The sequence below is a fragment of the Canis lupus genome, chromosome 16, assembly GCF_048164855.1.
Source record: "Canis lupus baileyi chromosome 16, mCanLup2.hap1, whole genome shotgun sequence".
In the NCBI taxonomy this organism is placed as follows: Eukaryota; Metazoa; Chordata; class Mammalia; order Carnivora; family Canidae; genus Canis; species Canis lupus.
Genome location: NC_132853.1, coordinates 2,609,396 through 2,623,361, shown reverse-complemented (window position 1 = coordinate 2,623,361; position 13,966 = coordinate 2,609,396). Strand labels below are relative to the sequence as shown.

The 13,966-nt window shown below is 60.3% G+C and overlaps 1 protein-coding gene across 3 annotated transcripts in view; it reads left to right on the top strand.

Annotated features, from left to right (window-relative positions):
• The first annotated feature begins 6,888 nt into the window (after positions 1-6,888).
• Positions 6,889-13,966, top strand: part of NR5A1 (nuclear receptor subfamily 5 group A member 1) — a 24,939-nt gene continuing 17,861 nt past the window's right edge. The window contains exons 1-5 of one of the 3 annotated variants that reach the window (XM_072777876.1): positions 6,889-7,076; positions 8,659-8,872; positions 10,466-10,582; positions 10,697-10,838; positions 12,784-13,409. In XM_072777876.1, coding sequence (XP_072633977.1) covers positions 8,858-8,872; positions 10,466-10,582; positions 10,697-10,838; positions 12,784-13,409 — 900 coding nt within the window. In that variant the 5' untranslated portion in view covers positions 6,889-7,076; positions 8,659-8,857. Of the gene's footprint in view, positions 7,077-8,658; positions 8,873-9,330; positions 9,374-10,465; positions 10,583-10,696; positions 10,839-12,783; positions 13,410-13,966 lie in introns of those variants that run through there. The other 2 variants (XM_072777877.1, XM_072777878.1) reach the window with 2 other exon arrangements.

Below are 13,966 nucleotides of genomic sequence, written 5' to 3'. Positions count from 1 at the left end.
TTGTTCCCTTGGCAACAAGTCTCACCATGGAGACCACAGGCCCATCCTTGCCCTCCCTGCAAGCTCCCTCTCCACAGACCTTCCCTGTTCAATACCTAGTCCTAGGAGAAGTATAGGAACTGAGGAAAGCTCCAAGGAGGCCCTTCCTCAGAGTGAGGAGTTTGAGGCACAGCCAGCAAGAGAGTCAAAAGGAACTCCCGTTGGGACACCCGGGTGGCGCAGTGGTTGAGCATTTGCCTTGGGCTCAGGGGCTAGAGTCCCGCATCGGGCTCCCTGTGAGGAGCCTGCTTCTCTCTCGACTTGTCTCTGCCTCTGTGTGTGTGTGTCTCACGAATAAATTTAAAAAATAAATCTTAAAAAAAAAAAAAAAAAAACTCCCATTTTTGTGTCCACTCTGTCCCTGGCAAGGTTCTGAGGAGTCTACATGTTGTGGTCTCATTTTGGTTAAAAGCCCGGCACTTACCCTATTTTACATAGTGGAAACTGAGGCTCAAGGAGACACAGTGGACCAGCCCAAAGTCTCACAGCTGGTCGTTGTTGGAGCTGACACTTGAATCCAGGCTTTCTGATTCAGGAACCCTTGTTCCCTCTGCAACTCCCACCCACACTGTTGAGGCTCGGCTGCTGCACACTGGGGAGGGTTGGACAGTTGGGCTAATTCCCTCTGCCCTAGGCCCTGGTGGTTGCACGAGCAGCAGCCAGCAGCCCTTTGAGGCCTGAGCTGGTTCCTGCAGCAGCAGAGGAACTTGCACTATTTTAAGCCAGGGCCAGCAGGCCCCATGTGGGCACAGGGAGGGTGGCCTCGGGCCCTTGGCCAGCTTCCCGGAAGTCACCATGGCCTCCCTTCTCTCCCCTGAGCAGCTTTCTGAGGCAGTCACTTCCCAACAAACAGGAAGGAGGCCCTCAGGCCAGGAGACCTCTAGCCCCAGCTTCTTCCTCCTACACCCCCGCCCCCAGTCTTCTCTACATAGGGGAGCCCACCAGCCACATACCCTGACCAATGTCCGTTATCTGGGCTGACTCAACAGGTGAGTGTCAGGGGATCTGGACTTCTGCTTGGGCTGCCTCGGTTCACCTGTCACCCATTACCCGTTCACCCTGTGGAGGATCTAGGGCCTCCACTTGTCCAGGCCCTTTGCCCCCTCACCCACAGCCTTGTTTCTCACATACACTCCCATTGAAGCTGGCTACTACAAGCCAGAGAGCAGAGCAGCGGGATCCTTAGACTTGGCCCTGCTCAAGGACCCTAGAGAGAGACAGACTAAGAGAGTGAAATGGAGAGAAACAAATTGGGACGTTCCCAGAGAAAGATTGAAGCAAAAATAGTGATAGACACAGATTAATCATGGCAGAGACAAAATTAGAGAGATCCTCAGAGACAAAAGCAGAGAAAAACAAAGAGACAGCTGCAAAGGGCTGGGGCAAGAGGCCAGCGAGATGACCACCCCCCAAGTATGGGCCATGTCTCAGGGCTGTGGGGGGCCCACCGGCTGCATGGCTGAAGAGGAATGTGGGGAGCAAGGCTGGGTCACCCCTTGAGGGCCAAGCGTGTGCACTATGAGATAAACTACCCCAGGAAAGGGGCCCCAGCTGCGGCTGCAAGCTCCAGGAGAATGGTGGAGAAGCCAAGGCCCAAGGCTGGAGCCTCAGCCCTGCCAGACACCCAGCTCCTGCATCTGCACCTGAGGATCTTCACCAGGCCTCAGAGTCTAGAAGATCCCAGGTCCCTCAGCCCAGACCTTAAGGACATGCAGATTCTGGGAGTCTCCCATTTGTAGAAGAGCAGGGTGGGCCCTGGGAACTCTGCCAGCCACAGAGCCTTACTTCTCCAGCTCCAGCTGCAGTCCTGGCTCAGGTGAAGGGGTGACCAGGCAGAGCAGGGGCTCCAGCGGAGGAGTGCTGTGGCGAGGCAGCTGTGCACAGGCCTGTGAGTTGTCCCATACAGCTTTGTGCACTCGTGTGCCCCAGTGTGGGTGTGTGCGCATGTGTCCATGTGCTTCCACACACACGGGGGCTTGCACACATGTCCACGTCCACGTGCTGCCAGGAGCCGCACTCTGCCTCCACAAGTCCCTGCTCTCAGGCTAGAGAAGTAGCCCCCAGAGGCACCTGGTGGCTCCCACTCCCCAGAGAACCAGGAGGCACAGGGAGAAAAGCAAGCAGGTCTACCGCTGTCCCCCAGCTCCCCTCCCTACACTGCAGCTGAGGCTCCCGCCGGCCACGGCCTTGACCTGGCACTATGGACTTCTCTGACATTGGCATCGGATCTGAACATCTGGCAGCAGGCTGATAAGGGGTGCAGCGGAAACAGCCTCTGCTGCTGCCAGCAGCCCCGCCCCCTCCACTGCCCTGCGAGGGGTCTCCACATCCATACTCCCTCTGCCTTCGGGTCCTGGCCCCACCCCCATCTCTTTTTTCATTCTCTGCCTCAGTCTCCCTTTCCCCATTTCTACTTTCTCCCTTTCTAAATCGCTCTCATTCTTTCCGCCTCACCTTCTCTCTCCTTCCTATGTCCCACTCTCTCTTTCTCTCCCCCACTTCTCTCCCTTCCTCTCTTTCTCTCTCATTTAGGGGTCTGTTATGCTGTCGGTGGGATCTCTCTCCTCTCGTTTTCTGCCTCCTCTTTCTGTACTGTGCCCCAGCCCCAGCCTGATCATTCTTTCTCCTCTCCATTTCAGTTTCTAGATCTCTAGTTTGTTTGTTCCTTGTTCCACCTCCAGGAAATAGGCCTGGCACTTTGGGAAAGTCCCCACTTAGAAGAGAGACCCTGGGCTTTGTTTGCTTGGAGAGGCAGGGAGGGGGGAGCCTGGGTCAGGACACCTCTTCTCCTTCCCCTCTGGGTGGGTCTCATGGCCTGGGACCACCTGGGCTGGAGCTTGAAGCAAAAGACAAATAGGCCACCCAGGGGCTCTGGCAGAGGAGAGAGGATTCTGACTCTGCGAGCCCACTGCCTGGATTCAAATCCTAGTTCCATTACACCCTTGTTTTGTGACATTGGGAAGATATTTCCTGTCCCTGAACCTGAGTCTCCTCACCTCTCAAATGCTGTTCCTGGAAGGTGAGGGTAAAATACTCCCTACTTCCCAGAATGGTGGAGGCTGACCACAGGTGTGCAATAGTAGAGGACCCAACACATAAGGCACTTCTGTGTTAGGGCCTTGCCGTTCCCCTGCCTGCCTCACCCAGTAAGGGTGCGGGCCGAGGAGGGGCAGTGCAGAGGAAGGGGATGCCCTTAAACACATCCAGGGCCATCAGAGGTGAGCAGCGCCCTACGTGAGTGGTGGAAAGTTTCTGCTGACCGCCCACCAAGAAGGCAACAGGACAGGAGGGCTAGGTGGCAGAACCGTTACCCCCATAGGCAGCAGGTGGGCCCTTTGGTGCAAGTAGTCACTCAACAAATGCTCACTGATGCCTGCTCGGCGCTGGCTGCTGGGGACCCGGAGATAAATCAGCCCTGAGCCTTTCCTTGAGGGCTCCCCAGGCTGGGGTGAGTCACTCTATCACAGAAGGGCAAACAGTTGTTCGCGATGATGGTGCAATCTCAGACTCAACACAGAAAGGGCCTCTGAGGACGGACCTGCCAGCCCTGCGGCTTGTTGTTTGTTGGGGTTTTGCTAACATTTATTGAGCATACATGACATATCAGGCAGCCCCTGAGCTTGATACATGGATGGTCTTATTTTGTCCCTTTTTTTTAATTTTTTATTTATTTATTTATGATAGACACAGAGAGAGAGAGAGAGGCAGAGACACAGGCAGAGGGAGAAGCAGGCTCCATGCACCGGGAGCCCGACGTGGGATTCAATCCCAGGTCTCCAGGATCACGCCCTGGGCCAAAGGCAGGCACCAAACCGCTGAGCCACCCAGGGATCCCTTTTGTCCCTATTTTATGGAGAGGATGGGAGGCCCAGATAGGAAAGTGACTGGTCCCAGGTCACATGGCTGGGAAATGGCAGAACTGGGATTTAAGACAGTCTCACCCACTAATCCTTCACATTTCTCCTTCTCAGGGCTCAGAGCCTCACTAGGAGACTGACAAGACCAAAATAGTTCTTTCCATGGCACCACAGTGTTGCAAGACCCTGTTTGTCTTGTTTAAGAAGGCAGTGAAAGTCGACCCCATTTCACAGTCTCCCGTCAAAAGAGGTGCAATTGCCATCACTGTTTTTTGTTGTCACGTGTATGTGACATATCAGTGCTATAAGGTGATGCTGGGATATTTCTTTCTTAAATTCAAGGATGAATGGTATTAATCCAGAAAAAAAAATCATTGCATTAAAATGGGGAGACTAGGGGCACCTGGGTGGCTCAGGGGTTGAGCATCTATGTTTGGCTCAGATGTGATCCTGGGGTCCTGGGATCGAGTCCCACATTGGGCTCCCCGTGGGGAGCCTCCTTCTCCCTCTGCCTGTGTCTCTGCCTCTCTCTGTGTGTCTCTCGTGAATAAACAAATAAAATCCTTTTTAAAAATCGAAACTTAAAAATAATGGGGAGACTAGTTTCAGTCATATGCAAGAGAAATACACTTATAAGAACTTCAATGGGTGAAAAAGACATAATTATGCAGTTATGCTTGTTGGGAAATAAGTTATATGTTATGTCATAGGTAGAAATTAGAATGAAAATATAGTAGTCCCCTTGTTGGCAGAGGATGAGTTCCAGGACCCCCACCAGATGCCTGAAACCATGGATAATACTAAACTATACACTATGCTTTTTCCTATACATATAGCCCTATAACAAAGTTTAATTTATAAATTAGGCACAGTAACAATAGCTAATAATAAAACAGAACGATTATAATAACATACTGGTAATAAAAGTTACCTGGTTTCTCTCAAAATACTTTGTACCGTACTCACCCTTCTTCTTGTGAGATGATAAAACACCTACGTGATGAGAGGTGGGGCGAGCAGCAGAGGCACCGTGAGGTAGCATGAGGCTACTGTGTGCTGACCTTCTTATAACCTGTCACAACGAGATCATCTACTCCCTGACCCTGGTTGACCACAGGCAATTGAAACAGTGAAAAGCAAAACCACGGATAAGGGGGACTACTGTATATTTAATCCGTAGAATCAGTTAGTTGACTGTGAATAAAATTGTCTTGTATGTATTTTTGCAATTAAAAAAAGATGTGGGATCCCTGGGTGGCGCAGCGGTTTGGCGCCTGCCTTTGGCCCAGGGCGCAATCCTGGAGACCCGGGATCGAATCCCACGTCGGGCTCCCGATGCATGGAGCCTGCTTCTCCCTCTGCCTGTGTCTCTGCCTCTCTCTCTCTCTCTCTCTGTGTGTGTGTGACTATCATAAATAAATAAATAATAAATAATAATAATAAAATAAAAATAAAATAGAATAAAAAAAAGATGTGTCAGGGGCGCCTGGGTGGCTCAGTCAGTTGAGTCACCAACTCTTGGTTTCGGCTCAGGTCATGATCTCAAGGGTCGTGAGATGGAGCCCCGGCGTGGGGCTCCACGCTCAGTGTGGGGGTCTGTGTCTCTCCTTCTCCCTCTGCTCCTCCCCCTGTGCTCTCTCTCTTTCTTGACTCTCTCTAAAATAATCTTTTATTTTTTTTGAGATTTTTTTGACTTATTTGACAGAGAGAGCACAAGCAGCTGGAGTGGCAGGCAGAGGGAGGAGAGGGAGAAGCAGACTCCCTGCTGAGCAGGGAGCTCCATCCCAGGACCTCGGGATCATGACCTGAGTCGAAGGCAGAAGCTTCTCTGACTGAGCCACCCAGGTGCCCCTGAAATAAATAAATCTTTTTTTAAAATGTGTTAAGTGGCACAAGAGGAAGATACACTGGGTTTTAGATATAGTTGACTTCAGTTATCCAGAAAATCCCTCCCCCCAAGCCAGGTAAGTGAGGTGTCATACGATGGGCCTGCTTCCTCAAATGGAGGGGTGTGGTGCGGGCTCTCAACACTGATTGCCCCATGGCCCTCAGTGCCTATTGCCAACCCCCAGGACCAATGCCTATGAGGTAAATTGTCCAAGGATAGAGACTTCTTCCCTTTTCCCCAATGCCTGGACCAGTGCCTGGCATCTAGTGTGCACTAAGTAAATGTGAGATGAGTGAAGGAATGCACAAAGAATGATGTCCTTCCGTCATGTAACAGAGGGGTGCAGGGCAGAGCAATCTGGGCAAAGTCCCTTGCCCTCTGCCCTGCCCTATCCTGGCCTAGCTACCCATTTGGCCCCACCTGCAACCACTATAGGCAGCCACCTGGCCCTGGAGGCAGCCTCAGCCCAGCTTCCACTTTCCCAGCCATCCACTGGGAATATCAGCAGCCCCCAGCAGATGGTGACATTCAGAGCAGCCAATGTGAATGCACTCGGGAGGTATTCAGTCAGCTCACCTGCTTGCCTTCCATTCCCTTCTTTCTCTCATCACCTTCTGGAAGAGTAAAAAAGATCAAGCCAAAGCAGAGGAGCCACCTGATCAAGTCATCCATGCCCCTGCCTCCATTCCAGCCCGACCTAACTCCACTCCCATGTCTGGGCCAGGCTGGACCCCGCCAGGCCAGACTCAGGGAGGTAGCCATCCAAGGGGAGAGAGGCCAGGCTGCAGGCCTGGTGGGGGAGCTGCCCATAAATCAGGCCCCACTCCCACCCAGTCACTAACAAGCGGGGCTGCCTAACCGCCTACATGGGGTCCCTGCCTCTGGGCTCCCACAGCGGCCTGGAACAGCCAGCTGGCCAAGGCCTCCAGAGTGCCTTGGCCTCCACCCCCACCGAGGCCCCCAGATAGATAGGGGTATTTTTTTTTTTCTTTTAGGAGAAGAAAAAAATAGACCTAAATGAAGAGAAACACCAACAAAGAAGGAGAGAGGCCCGCAGAGTCACGTGGGGGCAGAGACCAATTGGGCCTCCGGTGGCCGCCCCCCCCAGGGCGGGGAGGAGGAGGACGGCCGGACAGGGCCAGCCTACTGTCCGCCTGCCGCCCGCCGTGGCGTGAAGGAGCTCCTGTGTGCCCACGGTCACCACTGCCCCACCTGGGCTGCCGGAGCTTTCCCCCGGATCCCTGGTGCCCACTGTCCACCCTCATCCGGCGTGAGAGCTCTCCTTCCGCTCCGTAAGTGAGGGCCTGGGCCCAGGCCTCTAATGGCCAGCCTCCCTCCTCAGTGCCTCCCTGCGGCCTGGGCCGGCCGCTGCCCGCTCTGAGTGACTAGTGCCCGCTGCTCTGGGCAGGGAAGGGGCCAGCGATTGCCCCCGACCTACCCTCTCATCATGCTACCCCCTCTTCCCTGGACAGCTGACTGGGAGGAGCTAGGCCTCTGGGGACAGGCCCCATGGGCTCTGCGGTGTCCTGCTGTCTAGGGGCGGCCAAGTGTTCGCAGCACTGTGTTGGCCCAAGCCTGGCAGTCTGTGAATGTGTCCATGGTCCCTGGGCCTGTCTTTGGGGCCTCTCAGGCTCCCCGCCTGTGTGTCTGTGTTGCCTCCTCGGATTTGTATGGATTTGTATGGGTTTGTGTGTCTGTCCCTGATGTCCTTCTGTCAGTCCTCATTCTGTGGCTGGTGCAGATCGATGTTTGCTTCCCTGGGCATGTGGGTGGGGGTGGGTGCAATGGAGCCTGGGTCAGCCTCAGAGCACCCAACCTGGGATAGTGTAGCCTCTGGAGAAGGAGGGGGTAAGATGGAAGTGGGGGGGGGGGGGGATCCGGCTCTGAGCCCAGCCCCCTAGACCACCTGGAGTCCCAGCCACACTCCTGCTTACATCGCCTGAGTCTTCCTGTACCATGTCTGGTACACTCCAGCCCTCCTCCTCGAGCCCCTTCACTCCCCTACAGAGGTGGTGCTGCTCCCGTTTCCCACCTTCTGCGGGCCCCTCCCAGATGGAGAGCTGTTCACAAGCAGCACTAGTCCCCCACCTCCAGCTCCTGCAAAGGCTAGTGTTTCTGAGGGCTCGGATGTCGGGAGTCCTCCGCTAAGCTGGACTCGGCTCTCTCCTTTCTCACCAAAATCCGTCCACAGCATCTCACGGAAACTGCAGACTCCCCTCGGTAGGGCTGAACTTTTCCATTTTACGTGCAGACCAACTGAGGCACAGAGAAGGGATGCCACTGGCCCGCCTGCGCAGCGAGCCGGCTGCCTATTCCATCCTTTGTTCCGCCGGGTGTGAGACAGCAGGGGGGTCTGCGGGGTCTCCAGCCTCGGCAGGCGGGAGCGAGGTGCCAACCCAGGCCGCTGGCGGGGGAGGCTCCGGCTGGGGGAGGCTCGGGTCGGGGCCCAGGCCAGGTCCGGAGCCTTCAGATCCGTAGCGGTAGCGGCGCTGCGGGTGCCTAACCGCGGGCCCCACCCCCACCCCCACCCGGCCCCACCCCGCCCCGCCCCGCCCCGCCCCACCCCACGGTGAGGACCCTGCCTTTCTGGCCCCGCGGGTCTCAGTACCGTTCTTCGCGGAGGGGCGGGGGCAAGGCGAGAGCGGGCCCCTTTCTCTCGTCTCAATTTTTTCACCTGAAAAGTGAGAGTGACCAGGTCCAGTCTCCCCCCCCCACCCCCAGAGCAATTGCTGGGCCTGTCCCAGCCAGGGGTCCCCTTTGTCCCGGGGATGCCGGACTCTCCCTCCCCCTCCCCCAGCCCGGGTAAGGGCTCAGCACGTGATGGGGGGAGGGGTTCCTCTGGTCTCCCGGCTCCCGCGCCCTTGATGGCTTCAGGTCCTCGCCCAACCTCGGAGGATCCCCATTTCCGGCCAAGCAAACTGAGGCCTGCGGTGGAGGAAGGGTCCGGCCCAGGTCTCCCCGCTGGGTGCTGCTGGTCGCTCTCGCAGCGCTGAGGCACGCGCTTCGCCGGCGCCACGTCGGTTCCTCCGGTGCCCGTTCCCGGGGAGGCCCATTCATCATCACCACTTCGCAGATGAGCAGACTGAGGGTCAGTGTGTGCGTGCGCGCGTGTGCGCGTGTGTGCATGTGTGTGTGCGGCGTGTGCGCGCGTGTACATTTGCTTGGGTCTCCCGTGAGGAGACGCGGCAGGGCCAGTGGCTCACCTGGCTCCTGGCCTCGACCCCGTGCCTCGGCCACGGACCCCCACGTCCGCCCTCGCCCGCTTCCGCGCGGCACAACGACCAGCGCCCCCGGCGCGGCCCCTGCCACCGCGGGGCTGGACCAGCAGGCGGAGGCTCGAGGCTCCCGGGCGCCCGGCTCCCGCCCGGGCTCCGAGGCGCTCGGGCTGGGCGCGGGGGGCCGCGAGGGCGGCGGTGGAGGCGCTCGGCGGGCTCGGGGGCGGGCGCGGGCGCGGGCGCGGGCGTGGTTGCGGGCGTGGGCCGGCCTCCGCCCCCGGACACCGCACGCGCTGATATAGGGGGGCCGGCTCCTGGCCCCTGCGAGGCGGGTCCGCGCAGCGCGCGTCGGCGGCGGAGGGCCCGGGCCCCAGGTGCGCCTCGCTGCGGCCCCGGAGGCGGCGGGGGGGGCCGGGGGCCGGGGGCCGGGGGGGGCTGCGGGCCCCGCGCCCCCGCCTCCCCGCCCCCGGCCCGGTCGGCCGTCATCGCGGGCAGGCGGCGCTGCGCCCGGGTGCGGCTCAGCGGCGGCGGCGCGGGGGGCGCGGGGCTCGGGCGGGCGGGACGCGGCAGGTGGGCGCCGGGAGGGCCGCGGCCGCCGTCGCCGTCGCCGTGGCCGTCGCGCCCCTTCTGGCCTCCGGGGTTCCGGGGCCCCGGCTCCGCGCGCCTCCCCGCCCGGGGCCTGCGCTCCCCGCCCGAGGTCGGCCCCGCGGGGACCCGCCCGAGCTCTCCGCGGCCGCACCGCGCGCGCCTCGGCCCGACGCCGGGGGTCGGTGGCTCCGGCTGCGCCTCTCGGTGCCGTCGCTGCGGCGGCCTTTGTCTCCGGCGCGGGGCCCCGGCGGGTCGGAGCGTGCGGCCCGGTCCGGCTGCTCCCCGCCCGCAGGTCCGCCTCCCGGTCGTCCGTCTGTCTGTCTCCCGGCCGCCGCCGTCCCGGGCTCCCCCGAGCACGGCGTCCGCCCGCGTCCGCCCCGGGCTCCCGTGGTCTCCGCCGCCCGGGACCCGCCCCGCGCCCCGCGTCCTCGGCGCCTCCCGCTGCCGCCCGCCGCGCCTCCCCGTGCGCCCCGCGCGACCCCCGACGCGAGGGCCCCGCTCCGGCCCCTCCGCCCGCTCCGCCCGCTCCGCCGCCAGCTCCCCGCCGCCGAGCCGTTTTCTCAGAATCGGGGTTTTGTCGTCAGACGAACGAATCCGGCCCCGAGCGCCAGCGCCCGAGGGCCCCGCGTCCCGCGCGCCGCAGACCGGCCCGGAGGAGCCTCGGGGAGGGGCGGGGGGCGCGGGGCGGGGCGGGAGGCCGAGCCGGGGGGCCGAGCCGGGGGTGCTGCTCCGCCGGGCCCGGGCGGGCTGCTCAGGGCGCGCGGTGCACGGGTGCTCGGCGCCGGCGGCCTCGGCCGGGCGCGGGGACGGGGCAGCGCCGTGGGGTGCCCCCCGCGCCCCCACCCGCCCGCCGCGCTGCCCGTCCCCTCCCTCCGCAGGCGGACGCCGCGGGCATGGACTATTCGTACGACGAGGACCTGGATGAGCTGTGCCCCGTGTGCGGGGACAAGGTGTCGGGCTACCACTACGGGCTGCTCACGTGCGAGAGCTGCAAGGTGAGCGCGCGGCCGGGGCGGGCCGGGGGGCCTGGGGGACTGGGGGCCTGGGGGGCCGGGGGGGGGCTGGGGGACCTGGGGCCCCTCCAGCGCTCACCCCGCTCTCGCCCTTAGGGCTTCTTCAAGCGCACGGTGCAGAACAACAAGCACTACACGTGCACGGAGAGCCAGAGCTGCAAGATCGACAAGACGCAGCGCAAGCGCTGTCCCTTCTGCCGCTTCCAGAAGTGCCTGACAGTGGGGATGCGCCTGGAAGGTGTGCGCCGGCCCTGCAGCCCCCGAGCGCCTCCGAGCGCCGACCTCGGCCGGCGGGCCCGGGCGGGCACAGGGGTCGCGGGTGGCAGACGCAGTGGGAGGCGGGCGCCCGTGGCCCCCTTAAAGTTTCTGGAGCCCGCGGCGAGCTCCCCCTGTGACGCCAGGGCCGGATCTCGGCAGGGCGGGGGTGGGAAGTGGCTGGGGCTGGTGAGGGTCCAGAAGCACCTGAAAGGGAATCCTGGGGAGACGACCCCCTCTCCGCACACCTCCTTCTGCAAGGAGACTCACAGCTCCCCCACTGACACCCAGCGGCAGCCGGAGCCGAGGGGTTTAGTGCCTTTGCCGGAGTCCAAGTCCCAGTGCCACCACTCCCAGGCTGGGGGACACTGGGTGATCTCCTTAAAGCCTCTGAGCTGCAGATTCCCCATCGGGAAAGTAGACCAGTCAGTGTGAGGGAGCTGTACAGAATGCTAGCGCAGAGGAAATGCCCTCGTCGTCGTCATCATCATCATCATCATCATCATCATCATCATCATCATCATGTTATTATGTGTCCATCATCACAGCCTTCACTCATCCAGCCCGCCTGTCCATTTGTCCATCCAAACGGTCAGGTCGTTCATTCTGTGCGTGAGAGTCCTTCTTGGAAGGGTCCTGGGAGGGTGAGGGAAGGCGGAACAATCGGTTCCAGAGGACCCAAGCCCATCCTTGCCTTCCCACCCCCGTCCTCCCACCTCTCAGTCCAGAGGGGAGGAAAAACGTTTCAGCAGGAAAAACTCTTAAGTTGCCGAGGGTGGACGGTCTCAGGCTTCCACGCTGCTGGCCGCAGCCGGGCTGCGCGCAGAGCAGGCAGCTGTTGGCTAAAGTTTTTAAACAATGTAGAAAGCCCCTAGTGGCTCTGAGAGCTGCCGACCACAAGCCCTGCCGCCTAGAGGAGGGACTCCTAGACAAGAGGGGGAAGGTCCCGATGTCCCCAGCTCCAGGTCCTTTTGGATCGGAAGACGGTTGTTGAAGGTAGCAGAGCCACCCTGCTGGAGCCCGACAGAGCAGAGCTGGGCTGTCCACCCCCGTGGCAGGAAGCTTGGCCGGTCCTAAGACACCTCCCTGCTAGGCACCCCCCTCTCCCTCCTACTCTCTCTCCCTTCTCTTCGAGCTCAGGGTGGGGTCCTGTCTGAGCGAGGGCTAGGGCCACACTGCGGCTGCAGAGATGCACCTGTTGGGTCCAATCGGTGACACATCCTTGGCCAGGTGGAGGGACATCCGGTCAGCCAGGGAGTTCCCTTCTCCCGGCATAGAACCCTGACCAGCTCTAAATTCAGTGTCACATTTGAAGGCACTGGAGGAAGCCGGAGTCATCCTGTAGTAGGGGTTCAGCAGAGTCGGGTAGTCAGTAACGAAGCAGCTGGACACTGGGGAGTGAACTTGGTGCTATGAATAAGGCTGACAAGGACCTTCTTCCTGTCACCATCTCCCTGCTCGGCCTTGTACAAGGCACCTGAACCCATTGCTGAATCCCCAGAAACTCTCAGCCTGGGTCACATGGCGTGATTCCACTCAGCAGGACGACAGTGGACAAGAGGCAGGACATCTGGGGCAAGGACAGCGGGTTCTGCCCAGATGAATCTAGGAACGCTTCTGGGGGTGGTGACCCTAGGGCTGGGTGTTTGGCAGGCATGAGAAAAAGAAAGGGTTTGAGGCAGAAGGAATAACAAAGGCAGGTTGGAGGAAGAAGAAAACGTGCCGAATGGGGGAATAAACAGCGAAGGGGGAGTGGAAAGAACATGGGGTCTTGTAAAGGGTGACCTGGGAGTGCCAGGCTAAGGAGACTGCCTTCACCCGTGGGCGGTGGGAGCCTGAAGAGGTACTGAACGGGGGAGGCGACACCGTCTGGGATAGGTCTGGGGTGTGGCGTTACGGTGCAGCTGACCCTCTGCTCCTGCCCACAGCTGTGCGTGCTGACCGCATGCGGGGTGGCCGGAACAAATTCGGGCCCATGTACAAACGGGACCGTGCCCTGAAGCAGCAGAAGAAGGCACAGATTCGAGCCAATGGCTTCAAGCTGGAGACGGGTCCTCCGATGGGGGTGCCTCCCCCACCGCCTCCCCCGCCGGACTACATGCTGCCCCCCGGCCTGCACGCGCCTGAGCCCAAGGGCCTGGCCTCTGGTCCACCTGCTGGGCCGCTGGGCGACTTTGGAGCTCCAGCATTGCCCATGGCTGTGCCCAGCGCCCACGGGCCTCTGGCCGGTTACCTCTATCCCAGCTTCCCTGGCCGTGCCATCAAGTCTGAGTACCCAGAGCCCTATGCCAGTCCCCCGCAGCCGGGGCCGCCCTATGGCTACCCAGAGCCCTTCTCCGGAGGGCCGGGCGTGCCCGAGCTCATCCTGCAGCTGCTGCAGCTGGAGCCAGATGAGGACCAGGTGCGGGCGCGCATTGTGGGCTGTCTGCAGGAACCAGCCAAAGGCCGCCCTGACCAGCCTGCACCTTTCAGCCTCCTGTGCCGGATGGCTGACCAGACCTTCATCTCCATCGTGGACTGGGCACGCAGGTGCATGGTCTTCAAAGAGCTAGAGGTGAGTCCCTCCTTCCACCTGGCTGGCTGCTGGGGCTGGGGTGTTCTCTTGGCTCCCGACCCTCTGTCCCAGGGGCTGTCCTGCTCCCCTGCCCTGGCCTCAGGTAGTATGAGGGCACGGGGGGGGGGGCACACTGGGGGACACCAAGAGGTGTTTCTGGTCCATCACAGCCATCCTTGCTCCTTCCCCCTCTCCCTCCCCTCTCCCTCCCCTCTCCTGCTCTCTTTCCTTCTGTTTCTTGAGTCTGTATTTGTCACAGACTCAGCTTCTTTTATCTCTATCTCTCTCTCTTGTTGTCTTTTTCTCCCTGGTATGCTGTCTCTCTGCATCTCTGTTTCTCTAGCCCTTTTGCTCTCTCTTCCTTTCTCATCTGGTTAGGGGCTTTGCAGGCATTTCTCTCACTTCCCCTGAGACCCTGAGCTCCCCTGAATGACTAGCTGAGTCCTTTGGAAGCTGCCTCTGGCTGCCCCAGCCCAGTGTCAAGAAGAGGACACAACCAATCCCTGTCTTCGCATTTGGAGAGGCCAAGAATTCCTGCCAGCCTCAGACGTCCTGGT